The sequence below is a fragment of the Scyliorhinus canicula genome, chromosome 5 (genome assembly GCF_902713615.1).
Source record: "Scyliorhinus canicula chromosome 5, sScyCan1.1, whole genome shotgun sequence".
Classification (NCBI taxonomy): domain Eukaryota; kingdom Metazoa; phylum Chordata; class Chondrichthyes; order Carcharhiniformes; family Scyliorhinidae; genus Scyliorhinus; species Scyliorhinus canicula.
This window is the reverse complement of record NC_052150.1, coordinates 78,165,683-78,189,809: the sequence shown is the minus strand read 5'-3', so window position 1 is coordinate 78,189,809 and position 24,127 is coordinate 78,165,683. Positions and strand designations below refer to the sequence as shown.

The 24,127-nt window shown below is 39.1% G+C and overlaps 4 protein-coding genes and 1 long non-coding RNA gene across 5 annotated transcripts in view; 4 read left to right on the top strand and 1 right to left on the bottom strand.

Moving 5' to 3' along the window:
* LOC119966062 (homeobox protein Hox-A3) overlaps positions 1-24,127 on the top strand; it is a 44,454-nt gene that overhangs the window by 631 nt on the left and 19,696 nt on the right. The window lies entirely within an intron of this gene.
* LOC119966067 (homeobox protein Hox-A6) lies at positions 4,527-6,362 on the top strand. The gene is made up of 2 exons (XM_038797264.1): positions 4,527-5,361; positions 5,560-6,362. Exons 1-2 carry the CDS (start codon positions 4,932-4,934, stop codon positions 5,817-5,819), a joined length of 690 nt encoding a protein of 229 aa, XP_038653192.1. The 5' UTR covers positions 4,527-4,931; the 3' UTR covers positions 5,820-6,362.
* Positions 6,479-9,866, top strand: LOC119966065 (homeobox protein Hox-A5). The gene is made up of 2 exons (XM_038797262.1): positions 6,479-8,415; positions 8,892-9,866. The coding sequence occupies exons 1-2, from the start codon at positions 7,842-7,844 to the stop codon at positions 9,140-9,142; spliced, it is 825 nt and encodes a 274-aa protein (XP_038653190.1). The 5' UTR covers positions 6,479-7,841; the 3' UTR covers positions 9,143-9,866.
* LOC119966071 lies at positions 15,726-21,155 on the bottom strand. Its single transcript, XR_005460671.1, has 3 exons — positions 21,052-21,155; positions 16,776-16,871; positions 15,726-16,667 (listed from the first exon to the last, which is right to left on the bottom strand). It is a non-coding gene; the product is annotated as an uncharacterized LOC119966071 (long non-coding RNA).
* Positions 20,783-22,856, top strand: LOC119966066 (homeobox protein Hox-A4). The gene is made up of 2 exons (XM_038797263.1): positions 20,783-21,381; positions 21,730-22,856. Exons 1-2 carry the CDS (start codon positions 20,964-20,966, stop codon positions 22,053-22,055), a joined length of 744 nt encoding a protein of 247 aa, XP_038653191.1. The 5' UTR covers positions 20,783-20,963; the 3' UTR covers positions 22,056-22,856.

Sequence of the window (24,127 nt, the reverse complement as noted above, 5' to 3'; positions counted from 1 at the left end):
GAATGTGCTGCCTCAAATGGAGCATTGGCTGAGCTTTTATTGAAAGTAACCTGACTGTTTTCGAGGCAGTTTTTAATGTATTAGTGTTTTTAAAATAGGGTTGCTTTCAAAAGAGGGTGAATAATGCTTTTGACGTCGTGCGTTCTGTTTGATTCCATCGGCAGCCGCGTTATTCGTTCCAAGTATTTTGCAGAAGGAACAAAATCACACGAAGTGAAAGACAACCCTTGGTTGTCTTTTTAAATGTCATATATGTCAGGGAATCCTGAGCATGCGTCTCGTATTAATACAGGTTTTTGCAGATCCCAGACCGCCCCCCGCCCCCCACACACACATACACACTTATTTCAGTTGCGAATAAATAACCTGCCGATTCCAGCGATGGCGACGACCCGTCTTTCACTGAAAAAGTGACTAATTTCTCTCGCATCGCCGTTCTTGCGTGGCGAAAATTTCGTATCGGACGCGATGTATTTTAACAACATTTTTATTATTTTCTTCGAAAATTAATCTGATAGCAAACCCATGCACGTCGTGCATTGAAGCCAATTTGCTGGCGTTTATCTAGGTGTCGTTCCCTCCTAACTCCCCCCCCCCCCCCTAATTATTTGTAGTTTATTTCTGTACTGATGTTGCTCAAGGAATGAGAAATGATCAAAGACGCCGTATCTCGGGTGTGAGCATGTAAATGTGTCTGTTGTTGTTTTTACTTAACGCGTAGCTTGTCTCTCTGACACTGAGACACTTAGCCCAGCCTGCCTGCGAATGTGTGTGTTCGCGTGGATATTGATGTTTGCTCTCCTTGCTGAACTCGTTGCTGCCACCGTGTGTTTGGAGTGTGGGCAAACGTGGGTTGCTGCTGCAGAGCGTCTCTCCTGGTCATGTGTTCCTGATGAAATGGTTGACTTGTATTCTTAAATTAACCGTTCTATGCATTGCTCTGTGGACTTGCCCAATAGTCAATAATTTGCTAACATGATACCAGGATGCACTGAATTCGATTACAGTGGCATTTGCATCGCTTTTACTTGAAAGTAATTGTTCAGATGTAAAATGTCTGTAACTCTGAGCTTTGCGCGCAGGAACGAATGATTCCCCCCCCCCCCCCCCCCCCAGTCCGCCTGGTGTATCACTAAGCCACTTGAGTAGAATTTTAGTATGGCTGCAATACATGCTAGAGAATAGTTACTTGGTCCTCGTCAATCGTTATTAAATGGTTAATATGCATGAAAAAAAGTTAAAGCTGAGATATGCGTGTTTGTGATTAGAATAGTCAGATTATGGTTGGCGACACTGGCAGAGAAATACTAAATCCGTTCGCTGTGAATCTAGGAAGTGTCCTCGATGTTATGCTTAAACTGTAATAATGACCTATATTCATGATGGTAAACAGAGTTTTCATAGATGTTGTTTTCTGATGTGACTAGGGGCTTTTCACAGTAACTTCATTGCGGTGTTAATGTAAGACTACTGGTGATCATAATATTATTATGTAAGAGCGAAATAAACGTGAGTTCCAATTTAACAAAGAGTTTGAATTAACCCTGAAGTTTAAATTATATTGCAACACAGATGTCGTCAACTAATCGAGGGTTTAATGGATAGGCCCGTTTAGTGGTGTTAAAATATTGCAGACTTACTTTATCTGTGAAAATACAACTATGATTATCGCGAGATTGCAAATAATATTATAATTTTACACTTCAAGGGTTGCGGTTCGGGAAGGTGTTATAGCGACTGCAAAGCAATGGGAAGATTTGTGTTGTTTCCTTGCAATGGTTGCAGTTTCAAAAGCGGCAGTTTGTTAACGAGATATGAGCACAGCAATAAATAATATAAAGAGGCGGGCGGGTTGCTAGCTTGAAGCAAGGCCCGCAATCCACAATTTGAAAGAGGAAGTGCTGTTTCATGGCAGAAGTATGAGGTAAGTGGATTAGGTGCGCGTTTAAATGATGCTCATTTGTAAAATCTTTCTTCCCCAGTCAAATACACGAATAACTGCAAAACTAGGCCCCAGTTTTAATTCCTAAGCCAAGAGAAGTTACATCTGTTGTTACTAATTAGGCTGCACCAATCCTCATCACCACAGGAACAAATAAGCTTCAGGCCAGGAGATGCCCCCTTATTAACGACATTATAAAATCTAATTTACACACTTGTGGATTTTACAATATTGCAACTTTGCTTCTTTTCCCTCTCTAAAACGTTTGGCATGCTGCCATTCCAAATGTGCGAAATTTCAATGCATAACATTTCAGATTCTATCTGTTGCCAATGTTTGAGTTGGTATTATCATTCGGAAGTTTTTGCTGCCTGCAAGGAAATAGAAATACGTCAACGGAAAGAATACATCGCAACGACTGTATTGTAATCTTACACAGTCCATTTTCTAACTAATTGTAATCTTGCACGGAAGGAGAATTAATTGATACTCTAATTTCTGCAACAGCTATGTTACTTTCCAAAAATAGAATTCCAAGATCTATAATCAAAGTGTACGTTAAAGATACAATGGTTCCAATTGCTCTGCGTTGTTTTCCATCTCAACGATAAATACAGATCGAATTATTGTTGGATACCTTTTATTCGCCCTTTTGTAGCCATTTGGCCCTCTAGTTATATTGCCTTGTTTTCTCCAGTTTTGCTGAAACCCGATGCAGCATTTCATTTTCATTTCAGCAGTCCGGAGGTGTTTATTAGTGGTTCACCTAATTGGAAAATAATGGCTGTGCTTTACACATTGCCCCTTTGTCCATATTTTAATATCACCTTCTTACTCATCTGTAATTCGGTCACTTTCACCACACCAACTTGTGTGAAGATTCCCCATTATACATGTGGAGCAATTGTGGAGGTTTCAGCATCAAACCTTCACTTTTGTGTCCTGGACGTGACGAATAAATGAAAGCAAAAAAAAAACGGAAAGGAAAGCATAAACAACAAAGAATCAACATTGATGAGAAAAGGTCGAATTTATTCAAATGCAAGGTACAATTGGGAGGGGAATAAAACATACATTGCAATACATGGTTGGAGGCTAGTGGGCAGAAACTGGGGAAAGCGGCAAAGCGGCGGCCTTAATAACAGGGTAGGAAGCTGGCGTGTCCTTGCACGTTATCCTCCATAATTGTGCTGCACTTATACTCACAATTCGAACAGAAAAAGCTTTTGATTTCGACCTGCTTTCGGTTTGTTTTTTAGCCAGTCTATAATTAGGAAAGAGAGACAGGTATAAGCTTTCAGGGCTGAAAATGAACCCACTCGTGGTCATTTAACAACTTGTGTTCAATGAGGTAGCATCTATCCCAAACAAACATTTCTAACGTTGGAAAATGTAAAATTGTCCGACTACTAAACAGCCGCGTTAATCATTTCACCCTAATTTCTAATCATTGCCTATCATTGGCTCGTTTCGAGCTCGCTGATGGGGGTTGCAGCAATATTTACTAGAGTGCTTAAATATTTTCCCTACAAAAATATAGACGCATATTCCTCACATACGTACGTATTGTTTGCAGCACCCTTGGTATTTCAGTATGTGATGTAACCATTGTTGACAGGAAAGGAAACCTAACGAGATAATGAGATCTTTAGCAAGGAGCCCTTAGCTTCCGTCCTTTCACTCCGATCTGCTGCGGCGCTCAGTGCGCAGTAAATGCTCTGTTATTCCAAAACACAAATGTCTCCATTGAGATGTTCAAAAATGTCTAATTATTCCAAAAGAAACATACCACCATTTTATGGTCGATAAAACCTTAACAGTGCGCAATTATGGAAAATCGAAGTTGGGATTTGGGGAATATGAGAGAATTTCAATCGGATGCAATTAAAACAACATTCTGATGGAAGGGAGCCACATACAGGCTTCTCAAGTATAAAATCGAGCCTCTGTGTGTTTGCAGGTCGCTTGGCAGTTTAAACAAACCCGGTGAACGTTGGTTAAATACTTTTTTTTCCAGAAGTACTGTGGCGTTTGTGTACGAAATGCACATGTATTGCATGCAGGCTTTAATGAAGAGCGCTGGTGCAATAACAATTACTCCTACACACAATTACTGTGAGATCTTTCAAAGCTGAGATAACCGCTTTGAGCTCTACTGTTGGGATTTTCTTTATAAGAATATCAAAATTAAATCTATAAATCATTTCCCTGAATATACACCCTTGCCATCAGATTATTTATATTTATTTTGCCAGGATACATTTACTCAATCCAACATTCAGGGACCCATGATGTTGTGGGTCTCGCTAGTTGTAGACGCTATTGTTCTTTACCGAGTTGAAAATGGACAGAGATGCATATTATGGAGGGGCTGATGTCTGATGTTTCTCAAGTGGTCTCCATAAGCTAGCAAAGGAAATGTTGGTGCTCGTAAAACGACAAATACAAATAGAAAGAGGAATTTACAGAAATACTCAATTCTTGCAACGGTTGTTTACCTATCTAAACGACTCTGTGAGTCTATCTAGAACGCACAGCTACAGAACTAGAGATTTGTTGATTTATTTCTAAGTACCCTCTATATTCTATCATCTATCTTCTAATCATTGTTGATCCAGCTATTGTTGAATGCGTAATGCAGAATCACACTTGCCTATGTGAGGTTATATGGAATAAATATGCATATCTATATTCTGTAACCTAATAGTGTTCTCATTGGGTCACTAATATTCCATTAAAACCACCTCTGTTATACTTCAGAACTGATTTGGTTGTTTGTAACTTTGCTCGCACAGTCGCCGGATCTCCAGGGAGTTTTTTGAACCAAAGTCTGTTTCTATTGGTCAGAGACTGATCAGCTGGTTATATTTGCTGCTGTCGCTTTGGCGCTCGGCCATCCTGAAACAAAACCACCTCGATGACTACTAATAGCTAAACCACATTGTGTACTAATACATAACAAATCATATTACTACAGAGTGTGGAGCAAATGAGTTCGTATTTCGTGAACCCTACTTTCCCTGTTTCACTGCCCAGTGGCCAGGACTCCTTCCTCGGACAGATCCCACTCTATACAACGGGGTATGATGCTCTAAGGCACTTTCCTGCTTCCTATGGGGCAGCGACGCTCCAGGACAAGAGTTACTCGTCACCTTGTTATTATCAACAATCCAACTCAGTAATAGCTTGCAATCGAGCATCGTATGAGTATGGAGCTTCGTGTTTCTATCCTGAAAAGGATCTAGCTAGTGTCTCGCCATCCGGCAGTGGGAAGCATAGAGCCCAGGATGACTTCTTTTCCTCAGACCAACATTACAAAACAGATTGTGCGCAAAACAAAATTTTAAGTGAAGAAGGAAACGACCGGAAGTACAGTACTCCAATTTATCCTTGGATGCAACGAATGAATTCGAGTTCTAGTGAGTATTTACAGTCGAAAATAATAAATTAAACTTGACCCATAGTTACAACTTTACGTAAAGAGTGCATGCATATGTCAATTGTTACGTAAAATGCAGCACACTTACTGGAGTCGGCAAATTGAACAATATCCTTCATTTGACAATATTAGATGTTTGTTTCAATTTATTTTACGTGTTTTGCTTCCACCAATGCAGGTTCTGTATTTGGGCCACATGGGCGTCGAGGGCGACAGACCTATACGCGATTTCAAACTCTTGAGTTGGAGAAAGAATTTCACTTTAACAGATATTTAACTAGACGCCGCCGGATAGAGATTGCGAACGCTCTCTGCCTCACAGAACGTCAGATCAAGATCTGGTTTCAGAACAGGAGAATGAAATGGAAAAAGGAAAACAAACTTCTAAACACAACAGAATCCAACAGTGAAGATGCAGAGGATAAAGCAGGGGAGTAAGAGCGCGAATTTGAAAGCAAGTCTGGGCCTTTCTGTTTGGGAGTGAGTTCTTAATGTGCTCATTCCGCCAAACAGTGCAGACAACAATATTCGTATTTCTGTTTGTTTTCGTTGCCCTCCCTTTGAGTTTGTGTCAATGTAAGTGGTAGAGGAAGTGTTCAAATAGCTTTGCATTCCACAGGATACTATAACTATACGGTATTTAGGATTAATTGTTTTCCAATTGCGAAGTGTGAATGTTTCTGCTTCAATTGTCGTTACTATGTGATTATTTACTCCACAAATAGTATCCTAATTGTTTCAATGGATAGTCTTAGGTATTATTTGAGTCTTCAAATAATGAGCGTAGTCGATATGACCATTTGCTATTGATAAATATTGTATTGTATGTGTCAATATTTTTACCGCAATATTTCATTTTGTTAGGGTTTTTGTCTAATTCAGAGGCCACAGAGTTCAGTAAGCTTGTGCCATGTTTTCCCCACCGAGAGAAACATTTATATTTGCTTTTGACTTGACAGCTGTAGGATAAATAAAATCAGCCTGCCAACGCTATCGCTCTTAAATTGAAATAAGATTTTCTTAAATATATACAAAATATATACAGTAATATATATATAAATAAGCTATCCGATTTCTAAGAGTTTAGCACTCAGCTAAAGCTGCCGAAAACTTTTTTGTATGAAATAAGCTGTGAAATGAAACTTAGCACTGTGAAATTGAATCGGTAGATGTCCTTGTTTCAGAGAGAGCGAGAGAGAGAAAAAAAACAGTATACGTGGTAGGAATGACTATTTAGTTTCTGGGTCCATTAAATGCGGCAATTTTCACTAAACGCACAACTAAAGACGAACCCCCCGGTTAAATTATGAAACATTCTTCATGGTGTTTATCCCAGCAAATCGAGAAACAGTATCGGAGATAAACACCCTTGTTTTGATGAGGTGAATGACTATTTGTAAAGTGGACTTTCCTTTGTTAACTACTGTATAGCCTTTCACCCCAATCGAACCAACACAATACTGTGTGTGAAGAAATTGTTTCCACGTAAATTTAGGCACAAGGCAATGTTTATTCACCAATGAAAAGGGGAATCTGTTTTTACAAGGACCCTGTTCGAAAGTAAATGGAACGATTTGAACTCATTTTCAATATACGTGACATGATTTTTAAGAACGTGAAGGTTGGTTTAATAGTTTAGGGTTGCGATGGCTTCGAAATGTCCACCAATACGTGAATAAATCCTCAGTACCATGAGCTATACGGACACAACAGATTTTAAACAAGAGTAGCATTTGAAAGAATTGGCATTTTGTTGTTGTACGATACCGATTTTCCCTGAACAAGTTAGCGATGATAGCCAAGACGTATGAAAACACAGAACACATGATGATTAAAATTAAATCTGATTTTTAAAAAAGCAAACCAAATCATTTGGAAGAAAACAGCAAGTCCCATTTAATAACACTAGCAGCGGGAGCACTTAAAAAAATCAGCGGCTGGGGATTGAACAAATGTACCATTGTCTGGCGTTGATCTTTTTTTTGTTTGAAAGATGCCCTCTACATTGTTTTATGTGATTTATACTACGAAATGTAACGGCTACGTTTGAAATGTGTGGTAGCCTTAATTCGACCCGAGACCTATTACCCCGTTCATCAGAACCACAGGATTCCTAGCCTCAGTCTCCAGAGGGTGGCGCGCAAGGACAACCCAAAGCTGCTGCTGGGAGCCGGCGGCGCGCCCCCGTGCGCGCGGCCCATGCTCTTCCTTCCACGCAACCTTCCCGTTTGTAGCCACAGTGCACGGATTTACCTCTAGAGGTCATCAGCGAGAATTTACGACTGGACAACAAAAGCACGTGATTCTAAGTCGTGCCCCATATTTGGGCGCCTACGTAGGAGGGAACGAAGTACATGTCCCAGTCATTTCCATAATTCATCATAAATTGTGCAGGGTGCTAGACGCACAAGCGACCAAGAGCCACAAATCAAGTAAAAAATAAATAAATAAAAAAATCAAATGAGCTCTTACTTTGTAAACTCATTCTGCGGTCGCTATCCAAATGGCCCGGACTACCAGTTACATAATTATGGAGATCATAGCTCGGTGAGCGAGCAATACAGGGATTCTGCAACGATGCATTCCACCAGGTACGGCTACGGCTACAATGGGATGGATCTCAGCATTAGTCGCCCTGCATCTAACCACTTTAATGCCAGTGAAAGATCTCGAAGCTACCCTGCAGCAGCAACAACAGCAGCAGCAGCAGGACCAGAAGCAGATACCAGGTACAACCAACCTGCCACATCCACTCAGTCTCCTTCACCTGACCCTCTGCCCTGTTCCGCCGTGGTCAGTCCTCCTGCCAGCGACAACCACCACGGAATCAAAAACTCCATAGCAAGCCCAACTACCTCCTCAAATTCCAGCAGCAGCAGCAGTCACATCAGTAGAGATGGGATTGGCACGTCGCCTGGTACTGAGGATGACACCCCGGCAAGCAGCGACCCTCCAAGTTCACAGAACGGGCAAAGCACAGCACAACAACAGCCTCAGATTTATCCCTGGATGCGAAAACTGCACATAAGTCACGGTAAAATACCTCTTCTCTTATCTTTACATTAGTGGAGTCCTAAATTACTCTGGCACACCAAAACGCTAAATTGTACACGTTAATGGTTCTCAGTATCGTTGCTAGGGTTGCCTTTTTATAAAAGTTGCTGTTATATTTGGGAAAAAATGGGTGATGGGATATTTGTGAATAAGATGTCTAGTTACGTATCAGCAATGTAAGAAGAAATAAGAATTGGGCAATAGAAAAAAAGGTGTGGTTTATTATGGGGCAGCTTTGTCGAAGTGGGCACTTTAACATTTAGCTCCAGCTAAGTTTCTGAAGTCATTTTGTTATTAAGGTGTAGGAAAGAGCGCAGCAGCTAGCCTAGACATGCCTGGGCTAGATTTCGGGTTTTCTGCTTTGAGTTGGTCTTTTTGCATTTTATAAATGTGTTCCATATTCGACAATGTACTGATAGCACTAAACAAAGGATTCTTTTTTTTTGTGGGTTACAGACAGTATGGGAGGACCAGAAGGTAAAAGAGCCAGGACGGCTTACACCCGATACCAGACCTTGGAGCTGGAGAAAGAATTCCACTTCAATAGATACCTGACCCGGAGACGGCGGATAGAAATTGCACATGCTCTTTGCCTCACAGAGAGACAGATTAAGATCTGGTTTCAAAACAGGAGGATGAAATGGAAAAAAGATAACAAGTTAAAAAGCATGAGCATGGCCGCTGCAGGAGGCGGATATCGTCCATGATCAATAGAAGTACTGGGCAGTAGCTGACCAATTAGCATAATGTCAATACAGTACTGACTTCCAAAACTCTTTTCCCGTGTTACTTCTATGAAGAAAATCATTTCCATGTTGCCGTATTCCAATCTTTGAATCGTTAGTCTGTTTTCTGGCCGTACTGTTGCCTGTACGAGTAATCTGCTTACAGTATATTGTCTAGGAGTAACAACAATGTTGTAGCAGTAGGATAGCTTTGTGAATTATAGCTGTTTAACTTATTTATATTAATACAAGCGGTGTTACTTGAAGTAACTGTATAAAATCGTCCAGTAAAAATGTAATTATGTGTTGCACTCTGAAAAAAAGGTGTGTGTAAGTGTTCGTGTTGCTAAATGTCAAAATAGCTCCAAGCTTGCAATACGTATTTAATTTCAGGCCATCGTTCTCTGTAATTGATATCGTAGTGTTAAATCACTGAGATGCTACCTATTCTGTGTTATTAGTGAGCAGTGAAATATGTGAAGGATATTGCGACTTTGAACTGTATGTCTATGCTGTGCCTTTGTATGACTTTGCACGAACTCCAATAAGTGGCTCTTAGCGCAGCGTCAATGTATGTTTTTTTGTGACAAAGGATAAATATAAAGCCTAAAAGACTGGAGGTATAAGAAATTCGTGATGAGCTTTTGTATTTGTTTTTAAAACTGACTGGAAGTTAAAATAAAGTTTCTATAGTAACTTTCCTGGACCTTGGCCTCCCAGATTAAGTATTTATGTTGTGTCTGCTGTCCTGTGAATTAAACTGCTTCGTGTTTTGAGTCGAAAACTCACACTAAAAGGATTAGGTTTGCCCTCGTCTGGACAACTTTGCACCACTCCTCCAGATGGGAACCTTGCAATTTGGGTTTACGACAGGCAATCAAGTAGTGCAAATGTATCAAGTCGGACGTTCAACAACCAGATTTTTCTCAATTCTTGATTATTGCAAATGTTGGAATTTTGTAAGAAGTAACAAATATAGAATTTAAATCTGAATGCTACATTGGAATTTGGCATATTTACGCAATTAGTATTAAATGTGTTCGCCTCTTATAGCAATATTCATGCGTCCTGTCTGTTGCGCACTTCAACGCCGTTTGCTCAACTACACATTTTCCGCTAATGCCCAATTTCTTTGTTGTTGCTGTTGCTCTTCCTGCATTTACTCAGCCCCCCTTTATAGACATGATTACTGAGAAATCTATAGTCTTGGCCTGAGGAAAAAGTGAACCCTGAAGCACTTCAACCACTTTGTCCCGCAGGTAGGCGTTAGTCACGTTCTTTCAACTCCTCGACCAAAGTGCAGAGTAAACGTTTCCCAACAGGTATTTATTTTCACTTTAGAGAGTTAACTTTACTTACCGCGTGAAGACAGGACAGAACATCCGCCTCTTAGTTCCTGATAGCAAGGGGGGATCAGCACTTTTACCCTTTCTGCTTAGTGAGTGCTTGTCCTCTAAAGTTATAATCAATAAACTTTTATACACCTCAGTTCCGGCTATATGACATTTGGGTGCCAAATGAATAGGGTTTTGTCTATGAATTAGATCGTAAAATCATCCATAGCACAGACTGATAGCCTCACTGGCTATAAAACATCACGTGGTGTCATTAAAGTAAGTTTTATGGTTTTGGGGAGTTGACAACCAACACTATATTCTACATAACATATAATCGCACTGACGCTGGACTTCATTTGGTTCCTTTGCAGATTGCGTGTGCAGGCAGGCCACTCAAATGGCTAATTTTCATGTTCAGAGGACTATCCCCAGCTCCACAACTCCACTGTACAGGAAAGTTGTGTTTTCTTGCAAGACAAGGTAAATTTTGTTGAAATATTAACGCTGATGACTTTTCACGAGGAGTTTTGGCCCAGTAAAATGGGCCTTAAGCAACACCCAGAGTGCACTGAGGCAGAAACATGTCTGCGCCAGCTACTTGATTAGTTCCTTTCTGTATTCGCATTGAGCTTTTACTTAACAAACCAGATCTTCAAGAAAAAGCATGAATGGGCAAGATTAGGAAAGAAATAACTTTTGGAGAGACTGGTGGTCTCCAATTTTGAAATATCTCATGTGTGAAAAGCTTTTAGGAGATATTAAATTAATTTTCATTAAATGTTACTGGCATTGTCCAGTACCTTAGTGTGTGGGATTTTCATGGGTTCTTTCCCCGCAGGCTCTGTTGTGTCATTTGTTTATTTGTGTTTTCTTGAGGGAAGTATAATCCTCCTGGTATGTGTTGCAAAGTGTAGATTCAGTCGCTTTAATTGCCATGTATTTTGGGGAGCTGCAGTACATGATAGTTTAATGCGTATTGTGCAAGCATTAGCAACTTACTCTGACCCAGTATTACAGCATATCCTCTGTCGTCACACTCTAGCTGATTAGGGTGCCATGCAATATCTTAGAAAGCATCCAACCAATCCCCGCCTTATTTTAAATTTAACTTTTATGGCGACCAAAAGAAACATTCTCTTGAGGACTGCAAGTGCACATGTTTAAATAAATATGTGAATGCGGAAGAACATAAAAGTCCTAAGCCAAATAGCCTGGAATGGGGTCTATGTGCAATATAAACATTCTTGAGAGGGGGAAAAAACCTTTGAAATATAGCCAGCGGAAGAGTTACAGCAACTTTAAATCTGACTTCTGTAACACCAACATAGCTTTTGGTGAATTGCAGGTATCCCACAGTTGTGACTGACGAACCATAAACTTTATGACCGGCTTTTCATTCTTTGAAGCTTCCGCTCGTCTAGTGTGTATATGGAGACCCACATGTGTAATTAACTGCTTGAAGATAAAGTGTTTTTAAAGAAAAATGCAACATTTTTGGAAGACTTGAGCGTTCTCTCTGTATGGACAAATCCAACTTATCGCAGTGGGAGTGGAGATGGCAGGCGGCCACATGTTTAAAAACGATAATATGGTAGAAAGTAATTAACCTTGTAGAATTTCAACTCAAAACATTCCTCTGCAATTAGGCCAATTTTACGACGTGCTATAAAGATCCTCCGGTAAATAGAGGAAATCAGCGACAATATCAGTATTGAAGTTCCGGATCGGCCATGTCAATCGCGTCAATCTGTTGTAATTTCCATTGTATTAGTTTACATTTAAATATGACAGTTTAATATATCATCTGTCCAAATCACTTAAATCCTTTTTACGACATGACAAAACAATTTTTAGTATCACCCAGTGCTACAGTGGCATGCATTCTAACATTACATGTCAGTTATTAAATTTACAATTGATGTACTTGTAATTGTTTTCCTAAACATTAATGATAACGTGTTATTTCGTTTCACATTGCACAAGGACCTGTGCTTTTGAAGTATTTATTCACTCGCAGAAAGCACTAAAACTTTCCTGTCTAAGATATGAGACTCCAAAGTGGGTTGGGGGGTTGGGGTGGGCTTAGGGTAGGTGAATTTGGTGCCAGCAGGGGTACACAATGTATATTCAAGGGGTTAAACATGTAAATATCTAAACTGCGTGATCATATACGTTGCACAGTGTAGATATTCTGTGGGAACCGATGGAAAGATAGTCGTTATGGGGTCTTTTCCAGAAGTATTGAATTTCCGATCTACCTTGCATCGACGATGCAATTACGTATTCCCATAAACGTAGAGAATATTATTTTTCCATATATTTAATAAATATTTAGTAAGTAGGATATGTGCACGTGTGTGTCCGAGGGAATCACTTATTTCTGAAGAGAACTGCGTGGAACTGCGTTTTAGAAGATAGTTTGTCTATGCTTCTGGGGCTGCCACCATATCTGTATGTAAACTGAGGCAGCTTGGGGGGAGGGGGTGGTAATGGGGTGCATTTTAATATGCTTCCTTATGTAACCCCTACACTGAAGAAAAACACGATGGGCAGCGTTAAACCCATTTGTTCCATAGGTGAAACATATATTTTCAATAACGCACTTAATTTCTGTCACAACAGAAGGTTTGATCTGAAATTGCAGAGGTTCAGTTTCCCCGCAAAAATCTCTTTAATCACGTGTAAATCTGACTGGCAGTCTAAATGTAAATCTAAAGTCTGTGCTCCTTCTGAAATGAAGCTATTGTCAAAATCTTGGTTGAGGCACGTAATCGAGAGCTATCAGATATAATATCTGTACATATCCTTCCACTCCATCTCATTAATCAGTGTTTAAAATAATTTTTCGAACCCAGCTACTGTGCAATTTAACCAATTAACTGAAGCGTAACGCAGAAAAAGTATATGCGTGAAACAAGTCAAAAAGTTCCGAGGAGTAAAATCAAGCGGTGGTCGCCATCAAATCTGAAATGTGACGTCCTTACGTTTCGTCTGTGTAAGGGCACCGAAAGGACAGCACATTTTTCAATAGCAATCTATGCTAGTTTGTCGTTTGGGCACAATAGAATTTTGCCTAAGCTTTGCAAATGAGCTTCTTCAAGAAATTCAGTGCAGGGCGCACTGTTAGCTTAACGCAGTTTCCTATTTGTAAACCTGTGCAGCTGCATGTTCTGTGAGAACGTGATGAATCTTCTTGGGCCCCCTTTCAGTGAATTTAGGGGGTTCCGCAGCCATCGTGTTTTTCTGTTTATGAGCAAAGTAACAGATAATTGTTTTGGGGTTGATTAGCGCAGTAAAATAATTTGAAAGAGGAAGCACTAATGCTTCCTCATTTCTATAGGAATACGATATACAGTATTACAGTACATTCACTTTAAGTGGAATAAATAGAAATGCATGGTAAAACCGTCGTGCACGTGGGAATCTAATATATAATTTTCATATTACCCAACAATCAAACTGGATATGGCGTTTATAGACTGGTTTTCTATTTCAGTTCTGTTTACTGGATCAGACTTTTAGCGATCTGGTTAGCTTTAATGGAGCTTCATATGGAATCCTCTGTATTCCCAGCATTGCTATGAAGGTTTTTAATAGAAGGTGGTATGATAGAAATGAATGTATGTATATAGGTTCCAGGAGTTGTATTATATTCACATTTTATTTCTTGCATTTGTTTTGCATAATATCATTTCATATTGTCATTTGGTACTCATCATTTGCGAAATTAGCTGGTAGTGAGCAGGAGAACCTTAAATCTAAGGATAGATATTGTTACTAGTCTGCTGTGTGTTTCTCCGCACTGAAGCTTAAGTTGCAGCATGACCTTGTAGATATTGAGGACTCTCTTAGTCTTCCGGGAATGGATTCATCAATAACCTCTGTATTTATTTGAATGCAAGATATTGCAATGCACAGTTGAAGAATTGTCTTGATATCTATGCATCACACTATGGTTGGCATGGCAGGGGAAAACGCATGAACCCACTAAATAAACCGATTGCTTAAAAAAATGTGTTACCAGAGACAAATCACTTCCTAAAAAACAAAGCAGAAGTAATTATCACCAGCGCACTTTTCTAATAAACATTGCATAACAATAAGAATGGCAATGTGATTTGGGTAAATACCTATATATATATTTGTATGAATTAATATTGTCGTTCTCTTAAGGAAGGGGTGGACAAGGTGGAGTTCATCTCTAAGGAATGTGCACATTGGTTCAATGGACTGAAGTAATTATTTTTTTAAATTCTGTCATTTTTTTCTTATTACTTCTCTCAGTCATGGCATAAGCTTATTGATTCTGTACATTTTCCCGAAGAGGTGTGTCATTACAATGACCTGTCTTTGGCACAAAATCAAAACAAAACATCCATGCCAAAGTACAAAACTGGAATGGTGGGCTTCATTGTTTCAATCAGGCTTTTGGTTGTTTAAATCTAAGAAGGAATACGTTCAGGAAAGAGAGGCAGAAATGGGGAGAGAATTACAAGAAAAATGCATCTGCACACTCTGCGACTCACCAGTAGAGCTCGCTTTAGACCAAGTTCACAGTCATTTTGTATAAGCATGGACTGGGAGCTCGCGCATCCATTGTTCCATAAGTGCAACAGAAAAGGACGGAAAGACTAAAATAGACTCAAAAGCTTAAAGAATTTGTTTTCTTTTTCTGACTGCACTATCTATAATTACATCGACTGGCCGATGCAGTAAAAACTTACCCAGTTTGGCACATCCAACTAAATAAAAGAGCACTTGAATAAACAGCTTGCAGACAGTTGAGGTTCATGCCATTTTTGAGAGATTAAAGAAAGGTTTCACTTATGGGGCGGACGGGAATGGGGTGGGGGTTGACGAGGAGGGGGATAGGGACGGGGCCTCCAGCATTCCCAGACCTGAAATTAGCAGTACATCATGAAAATAGTGATCGAAAGGGGATATTATTTCAGTCCTCAGTAATGCTTTGAAAAAAGGGCTCCCTGTACCGTGGCTGCTGGGGCGGTACAACTGTAGGTCAAAAAGTTGAGGGTCAAAAGTTTACGTTTTGCACGACTTGTAATCATCTGCTCAGACAGAGTTTGATGTCAATGTTATAGCGCGATCTTGACTATCAGCACAAAAGATAAAATAGCTTTGAGTTACTCGTGTATCATCGTATGGACTCCAGGTGAACCCGAGCGACTGAACGACCTCAATTACTGACGAAAGGAAAGAAAAAAATATTCTTTTCATGATTGAGACACGTTGTATTTCATCTTGAAAAATCGACCACGGCAATTTTTCTATCTGCTGTGTACATGCAGCAGGTAAACTTTCAACAACTGTACAAAAAATATGAAGAGACTTTTCCCATAAAAACAGATCGAATTGTTTTATTCCAGTTGCCTTTTTCGCGTCGAATGTCGCTTTTTAAAAAAAGAGATCAGAATACAGCAGAGCCCGCCTGTTCGAAGTACACAGTCCAGCAATGTACACAGCCTCAAGGAAAAGATCGACATCATTTAGCCTTAAATTCACAGACGTCCCCCCACATTCTGAACCGCCTACAACAATATAGAACCACTGGTACTAATTTAGAATGAAGGAACATTTCAAAAGCACTTATTTTGGAATTGGGATATAGTTTGAATAATCTAATTTGAAACATGGTATGTTGGGAGGACTTTGTATTTTTCAAAGTTCCGTATAAATACCACAAGTATACTCCGAGACTCACAGCGATAGAGAGGCGAGCATTTGAGAAGAAAGTGTCTCGTATAAAACGCAGACATAACATTTACTGAGATTTTCCACTCAGTCAGGTTAATAGCTATCCGATTACGCCATTCTCTCTTTTTTTTCTGACTGTTAAAATACACTTCAACGACTAGGGTTTTTTTTACAGAAACTTCATTGAAGCCTACTCGTGACAATAAGCGATTATTATTATAACAATGGCATTAGTTTCTAATGCGAATGCAGTGTTGCAATGTAATATCCGCCGTATATCTTGATGTGCAAAGTAAACGAGTAAAGCCCATGCACAATGGGTTATGAGATTTTCGGAGGCAAGGACCGGTCTTGATGGTGGCATTAAATTCTTCAGAGATTATTGCAACCCGGATGTAACAGTTCCACCAAACGTAATCATTTTGATGCACCTTTTCCGTTTAGTTGCAATCGAGATGCTGCAAGAAAGTGTAAAATCACATAAAGAGTTTGAGTGTTATATCACTTCATTCTCTATAAGAGACACATTGCGAGTAACAAAATGCAAATGTCTCATATATCTATACCGTGGGGCAATCGTATTGTTCTTCCATCCTGTAGAATTAGAAAATATGTGCCTTCGAAAGCACAATAATTATCACACAGGTGAATAAATAAAATATCTGAAAAGATAAACAAAAACAATGTTTATTACGAGCTCTTTAAAATATACAACATATACGAAAAGTTAAGAAAAGACAAATCATTTAATATCTAAGGCTACATTGAATGCATTATTTAATGGACGAAGAAGCCATCTTTATTCTGGCATATAACATTATCCAAAAAAGTCACATTCAGCTTGAAATATGCAATATGCTTTAAAATGCAGACTTTAGCATCTGTGTATCTATGGCTAGATAAGAAGAGAGATAGGGAAATGAATGGGCGGCTGGAAAAGTCGTGGATTTAAATGAAAGGGGAATACAGCATTTTGTTGTGGCGGAGATAAAAATAGAGGAGCACTTCTCCATTGCGAATGACCTGACTTCTTTCTTCTCCTGAGACGAAAACCCCATTCTAAACGAATAATTTCGTTTTATTAATTTGACACTTGTTACTAGAATAGTTTTAAAACGTTAAAACGTATTCCTAAGCGGGAAAATAATTGATTAGGGTCGCTGGATTGATTGAATTTTTAAAAAAGGGTTGTCACAGTTTTAAAACACAGAAAATTGCACAGACAAGCCATGTTCCCCATTAAAATAATTTTTTAAGGATTCGACTTTTTTTTTTAAAAAAAGAACAGCAGCCTGTGTATGTTTGTGAACCCAGAGCATACGGATGGAGTCACCAATGAGAAGAATTTGAAATGAAGTGCAGATGTATTGGTAAAACAAGGCAGTCCTTTGTGTAACTTTTTTGCAAGTGAAATTAAATTTAAATTCCAAAAGCAAATTGTCTAATCACGGAAGCCGTTAAATTTTGTTCAACACATCCCCACTCCAATTGCGTTATGCGGCGTATGAAACAAAACATTGCAAATCTATTGATTTTTACGTGAAAACGTGAGCATCTTATTTACAAACATTTAAAGGCGGTTGCCGAGTGGGCTATTGAAACATCCAGAACTGCATAGCACCCACGCATTTTGCTGAATTCCCCCCTCCACAAAGGTAATGACCTGGGCAAAACACCCTGGTATTTGAAAGAGCACTATAGGCCTTTTAGAAATGGCTAAGTCCAAGGCCGAGGTGAAATTCAGGTCACCGCGTCTAACAAATATGAAAATGTCGCCTCGCGAATGGCACGCCTTGTTACTTAACAAAGACTGTCAATGTATAAGATTAATAAGAAATAAAATGCACACGGTGTCACTTTTCGGTCACTTCCAAACTTAGCTTAGCGTATCCCTTACGAAATCTCGTTTCATTGAATAAAATCTTTTGTTTTGTTTCCCGTGTTGAAGTCCAATAAACGCCAAGTTGTGCAGCTCTGTGGGATGTGGTTGCAAGCCTGCTCGAAGACGTATCTTCGAAATGTGCCATTTTATTTGTTTTATTTTGTTTGTGAGTTGGACACCGGCTGTTTTAACCATATGCCCCCAGATAGAATTGGAAACAATCACAGTTTCATCACGGTACAATCTAACTGATAAATCCTGAGCCGTGCTGATGGATTCAGTCGGTAAATGAAGAAATGATGACACTCCTTATCATCTAAACCACTGATTTGCTGTTCGAAGCAGAATTTAAAACTGGTAACGTCTAATTTCTAATTTATTAAACCGCGAAAGAACTCTTCCCTCCGTGCTCATAACTTGACTAATCTGTTTATGTAAAACCGCTTTCCTCATCGCGACACTTTCTAAAGTATAGGTTTGACATAAGCTCTGAAAACACCCACGTTTTGGAAATGTCGCCAAACGCGTTAACTTTGCCTTTCGCTTTAAAATGGTTGTAAATCTACCCTTGCAGTAAAAATGTCAAATGTACACGCATGCGAAGTGACACTTGGGGGTCCTGGCTCCATCGCTGTTTATTATGAAAAAAAAACTGAAGAGGCGAATGACCTGCGTTTGCTTGTCCCAAGTAATGCCGTATGTTCATGCGATAAGAACCTTTATTTTGCATTTTTCGACAAAGCGCTTAAATACACATATTGGCCCAGCTAATTACTCGACTGCGCTATTTGGAGGGAAGTTACGTGGTCTGAGGAAAAAAGATGCACACCATGCTTGTCAAGGAGAAAAAAAACCCCAGCATATTTTGGGAGTTAAATGTTTTGTTTTAGCAAAAGGCAAGTTTATAGCAAAATCATTTGGATCCGTTTACGTTATGAGGCTGTTTCGTAGTTTTCAAAACTACATCATGAATGATCTAAATATAAACATTTGCACAAGGTGTCCTTGGTGAATGCTTTAAAATCGTACAAAATATTAAGACTGTTTCCATGCAGATCTTCCCTTTGTATAGTGAGTAGTGGAAACAAACATCTGTTAATTACACTGAAAGTCAATTAATTTTGCTGCTCGATACTTATTTGAAAGCATTCTAATGGACGATTATTCCACGCAGTAAAGCAGGGTGGGTTGGCGAATGTATCCCAGAAACGATGTATTGTGATGATTGACGAAGGTTCATTCTAATGAAATGTTAGCTTGTCTGCCCGAAAACAGTATATTGTCCAAACATTAAAACATTATGATGCATCCTTGATTGACAAGAGCTCATGTTGTGAATCGACTAGATTTCAGGGAAGAAGGCATATTGCATATGGCTGCTTTGAAAAAAAAATAACCTGCAGTGCACCTAAATTGTCACTTTTCCTTTTGGTCAATTTCAGATTGTGGACAGTTTGGGGTAGATGTTAATTTAAACATAAAACGTTTTACAATTTTAATCACATTAAGTTATATCACAAGCTAATTAGCTTGCATTTGTTTTACGGCAGGTTGTTTTTTACTTCATCTAAAAGGAAGTCAACATTAGAAGGGTTTATCAATTATTGCTGGTGTGTTCTGTGTTTCTGAAACGGATTACATTTCTTGAAATAACCAATTATACCATATGCAGACGTAAACGTGTGGATGTAGTAGAGACACCTGAAATAGAATTGATGCAGTTAGCGTTCAGTTATTCAGGGAGATTGAAAGGAGCGGTTTGTTCAAAAATTCAAGTATACAATTTTAAAAACCGTTTGCTAAATGCTTTAGAATGAAGGTCCATGCAAATGAATCCTTTTACCGAATAGTTGTGATTTGTGCATTTTAAAAAGATTATATAATTAGTATCTATTTTTATTGGGTATCTCGACCCATAAAATGTTCGTTTCTATCGTTTTGCTTTATGAAGATCAATTAAAGCAGATCTGGGGGAAAATCTAATAGGAGAGTATTCCATTAGATAAGGCACATTACAATCGAACAATTAAATGGTAGCATTTTAAAACAAGATTTATTAGGCCAAGAATATCAATAGATTACATAACACTTATATGCCTGTGTAGTATGTCGACAAAATCTTCCACTCTTGCCTGACTTATTTAATACTCGACATATACTTTGAATGTCTATTAAGTTCTACAAAACACTATTTGGTCTGATCGAGGACTTGAAATTACTCGTGTTTTGCAAAACAAACTAGGTATTTTCGCAATTTTGTGGGAATTCTTCTCGTAAGTCATGGTTTTAGAATGCCTTTGGCACCATCTCTGCACTAGAAAGGACAAGCGAGTGCGTTGAACTCTCGTCATTATTTTCCCAATTGTCTTAATCCAACCCCCCCCCCCCTCCCCCACACACACATACACACACCGAGAAAGCATTGAACCATGTTGTGCTGTACAGAAGCATTCCAAGAAAAGAGTAAACTATTTCAGGCGATAGCAGATCTCTATTTAATTCTATCTTCTGATGTTTTCTCCGTCAACATACATTTGCAAATATTTGCATTCGATAAAACATCATAATATCATTACCCATTTAAAATTATTTCAAAATTAGTGTTTTCCTGGTTGGTTCAATTTTCTCTTCCTCTGCCACAACATAATTTCAGGGGAAACGAGATTTTGAATGATAATATGGAATTTTTGACTGGAGTCCATGCATTCATCATTGGTGTATTTCCTTATCCGGGGCCTACAGCCACTCACCCCATTGGCTGCTTGCATCACATGAACAGCTAACTTTATACACTTGACAGCAAGTAGGAGGGTTTTATGGAACAGAAAAACGACAACGCGAGAAAAATTAGTATTTTGCACTTCAGAAATTAATGACCATGAGTTCGTTTTTGATAAACTCCAACTACGTTGAGCCAAAATTTCCACCTTGTGAGGAATATTCTCAAAATAACTACATACCAAGCCAATCTCCTGAATACTACGAGCGGCCGCGGGACCCTGGATTCCATCATGAGGCACTATACCCACAATCAAACTACCCAGAGCCGACCTACAGCTTCAACAATGTCCAAGGCACTGGCAACCAAGACATGTCGCAAAGGGGTCATGTGCAGTCGCAGGCTAGCCTCCAAAATCACATACCGAGACAGAATCAGCTTTGTGAAGTGGTCCCAGTAGCCACACCAGCTTTGTGTAGCCAGAATGCGAAAACCCCCACTGCCCAGAAAGGTACTCTCAGCAAAGAGCCCATAGTTTACCCGTGGATGAAGAAAATTCACGTTACTACCGGTAAGTAACTAAAGCTAACTGAAACAATTAAAATTCAATTGAAATCGGATGTGCGGAACCCTTTCTGTAACTAGCCCTTTCATGAGATTTACGATCACCTAACTGTTAGGTCGGTAATTACAGCGCCCATAAATTTCATTGCCCTGGATCTTGCTCCTGGCCATGTGTCTTTGATGCTTTTCTAACCTAAATACCCAGAGCCATTTTATTGCAGTAGATTGTTCGCCGTTGTCAGAACACTTTAAGAAAAGTCTTGTCTTTTAGAACCTTCATTCACGTGCATCTAATCCCATTGTCAGATTCGTGGCTGTATCTGTATTTATGTTTGGTTACTTTTGTTTTGTTCAGTGAACCCAAATTACACTGGAGGAGAGCCCAAACGGTCTCGAACTGCTTATACGAGACAACAAGTCTTAGAGCTGGAGAAGGAGTTCCATTTTAACCGTTACCTAACCAGGCGTCGACGCATTGAGATTGCACATACTCTTTGCCTGTCTGAACGCCAGGTGAAGATCTGGTTTCAGAACAGAAGGATGAAATGGAAGAAAGATCATAAACTGCCTAACACTAAGATGCGTTCTGCTAGCTCATCATCTTCTACAAGCCAGCAAACACAAGTATCCTCCCAGGGCCCACAGCCAGATGGTTCAGCACCAAATTCATCAAGCCTATAGCTGCTTCGACTCTCCAACCCCTCTCCCACAACATAGTTTGGACCAAAATGTGTCTGCTACATAACTGACTTGAATGTGGAGGGATTTCTTGCAGTGAAATTTTTTTGCCAGGGTAGATGCTGTTAACCCCATAAGGAACAAGCATTTATGTTGTGTTAACCCATTCTCTGCAGACCTTCGAATTGTTTTCTGTGTGATTGGATACATTCTGTATCCTTCATTACCTCCACATGAACTGATGCTAGGTTCTGTCAAAGTGGCTTCTTCCATGATATTCAAAGAAAAAAGATAAAGAAGGACACCGAATAATAGATATTGTGAGGAACTGTAAGCAGTTGTCATAATCTCAACTAGTATAGTCTGTTGAAATATTTGTGAGAATTTAAGAATAAATCTGTTTTAGAAAATGAGAAAGGCAGCAATATGTGTGGATGTGGAAATGGTTTTAGAGCAAACTGTCCAAATGCTACATATATAGGAAATAAATTATGTCGCCAGCGTTATTTAAGGTGTTTTTATTTTAAACCTGTATCCTCTATATAGTCGTGTTACTGATATCAGTATGACGAATGTGCAAGGATCTTATCCAGAGATTTCAAACGAGTGGTTGAATATTTAACAATTTGGTACAGTCCAAACTGTGACGAAACCGTACAAATCATTGGTAAGATTGGTGTATTTTTCTGTGGATATTTCAATGTGCTATGTGCAGTGCCAAATGTTGCTAAAACGAAAGACATAAATTACAGTGTAAAAATGGAAGCCCCCGGCTTTAAATAAAATGTTAATTCGTGGACCATCTCAGTTCTTATGTGTACGATTTACTTCCAGTCAGGATTTAGCGAACACACAGAGAATGACTTTTCAACTCCAAAACGTGGCTGTGCAGTTAACTGATTTGTTTTGAATATATTCGTATTGCTGTTCTCAAACTAAAATAATTTAACCCCCCTCGTCCTCACCCCACCCCCATCCGACCCCCACACTACAAAATATCTGCTGGTTCTGAAGAATAACTGAGCGAAAGAGGTTAAATTACTGCACGGATCTACAATTCATCTTTCTGCAGCCTTTCCACATCAAGTTCTACGTCACCGGGTCGTAAATAATGCAGTAAAATGTGAGGCGATCAAATAATAAGTCATCTATAAGGTGGCGAATACGGCCTTCTTTGGCCCCAGACGCTAATTTTCTGATCCTGGAATAAAGTGTAACCATGTGGGAACCTTTTTAATTTGGCTTTACATCCTGTGTTCTGTCTCACACTTTACGTTATTTAATGCGGTAACAACATTCCAAATACAAAAATATAAGCATTGTTTATTTTATTATTTGTAATATATGGCTAATAAAATATAAACTGCAGGACTAAATATCCGAATATACACTGTGACTTCATTTTGTCAATCATGGAGAACGGGCGCTAAACAATTAAGAAAGAGAGACTTCACTGAACATCAAATTGTAGCTAGTGACTTCCAACATTGTGAACGATGATAATTCTAATATGCTCAATGTTATTGATTGCTTGAAGACAGCACAAACATCAGGCTTCCTGAAAAAATAGTGGGCATCGGAGGCTTCATTGTACAACAACAATGCACTTATTTATAAACATCTTATTGATGTTGATACATCCGTATGTCCGAGCAACCATTTAAAGCTCAGGGCATAGAAATTCGTTCATAGCTTTTCTTTCCCTTTTCTTCAAAATGTACAGAAACTAGATACAAACACCATTGCACAGAAGGCATCACGTTAGCGGTGGGGAAAATACACTTATGCTGGTGGGTGCGATTCCTCCTCAGGCTGGTTTAAAACTGAAATGTTCTATGTTGTAAAATTACTCACAAATAATAGTCAGAACTTTCGATCGGGATCATACGAAAATAGGCTGCATTTTCACATTTACCTCCTTGAGAGAGAAAAAAAATACCCTGCTCGCAGCTATAGAAATATTTTGTATTTTTTTTTACAAATAGCAAACAACAACTGCATTGCCAGACATAAACATTCTTAAATATGTTTTGGATAATGGTTTAAGACGACTGCAAAAGTATACAGAAAGACAA

What these genes read in the sequence shown, in the direction of transcription:
- LOC119966065 (XM_038797262.1), top strand. Translation starts at nt 7,842, where the DNA reads ATGAGCTCTTACTTTGTAAACTCATTCTGCGGTCGCTATCCAAATGGC. An exon ending in AAAACTGCACATAAGTCACG is followed by an intron (nt 8,416 to 8,891) that starts GTAAAATACCTC and finishes TGTGGGTTACAG; the next exon opens with ACAGTATGGGAGGACCAGAA.
- LOC119966067 (XM_038797264.1), top strand. Translation starts at nt 4,932, where the DNA reads ATGAGTTCGTATTTCGTGAACCCTACTTTCCCTGTTTCACTGCCCAGT. An exon ending in ACGAATGAATTCGAGTTCTA is followed by an intron (nt 5,362 to 5,559) that starts GTGAGTATTTAC and finishes CCACCAATGCAG; the next exon opens with GTTCTGTATTTGGGCCACAT.
- LOC119966066 (XM_038797263.1), top strand. Translation starts at nt 20,964, where the DNA reads ATGACCATGAGTTCGTTTTTGATAAACTCCAACTACGTTGAGCCAAAA. An exon ending in GAAAATTCACGTTACTACCG is followed by an intron (nt 21,382 to 21,729) that starts GTAAGTAACTAA and finishes TGTTTTGTTCAG; the next exon opens with TGAACCCAAATTACACTGGA.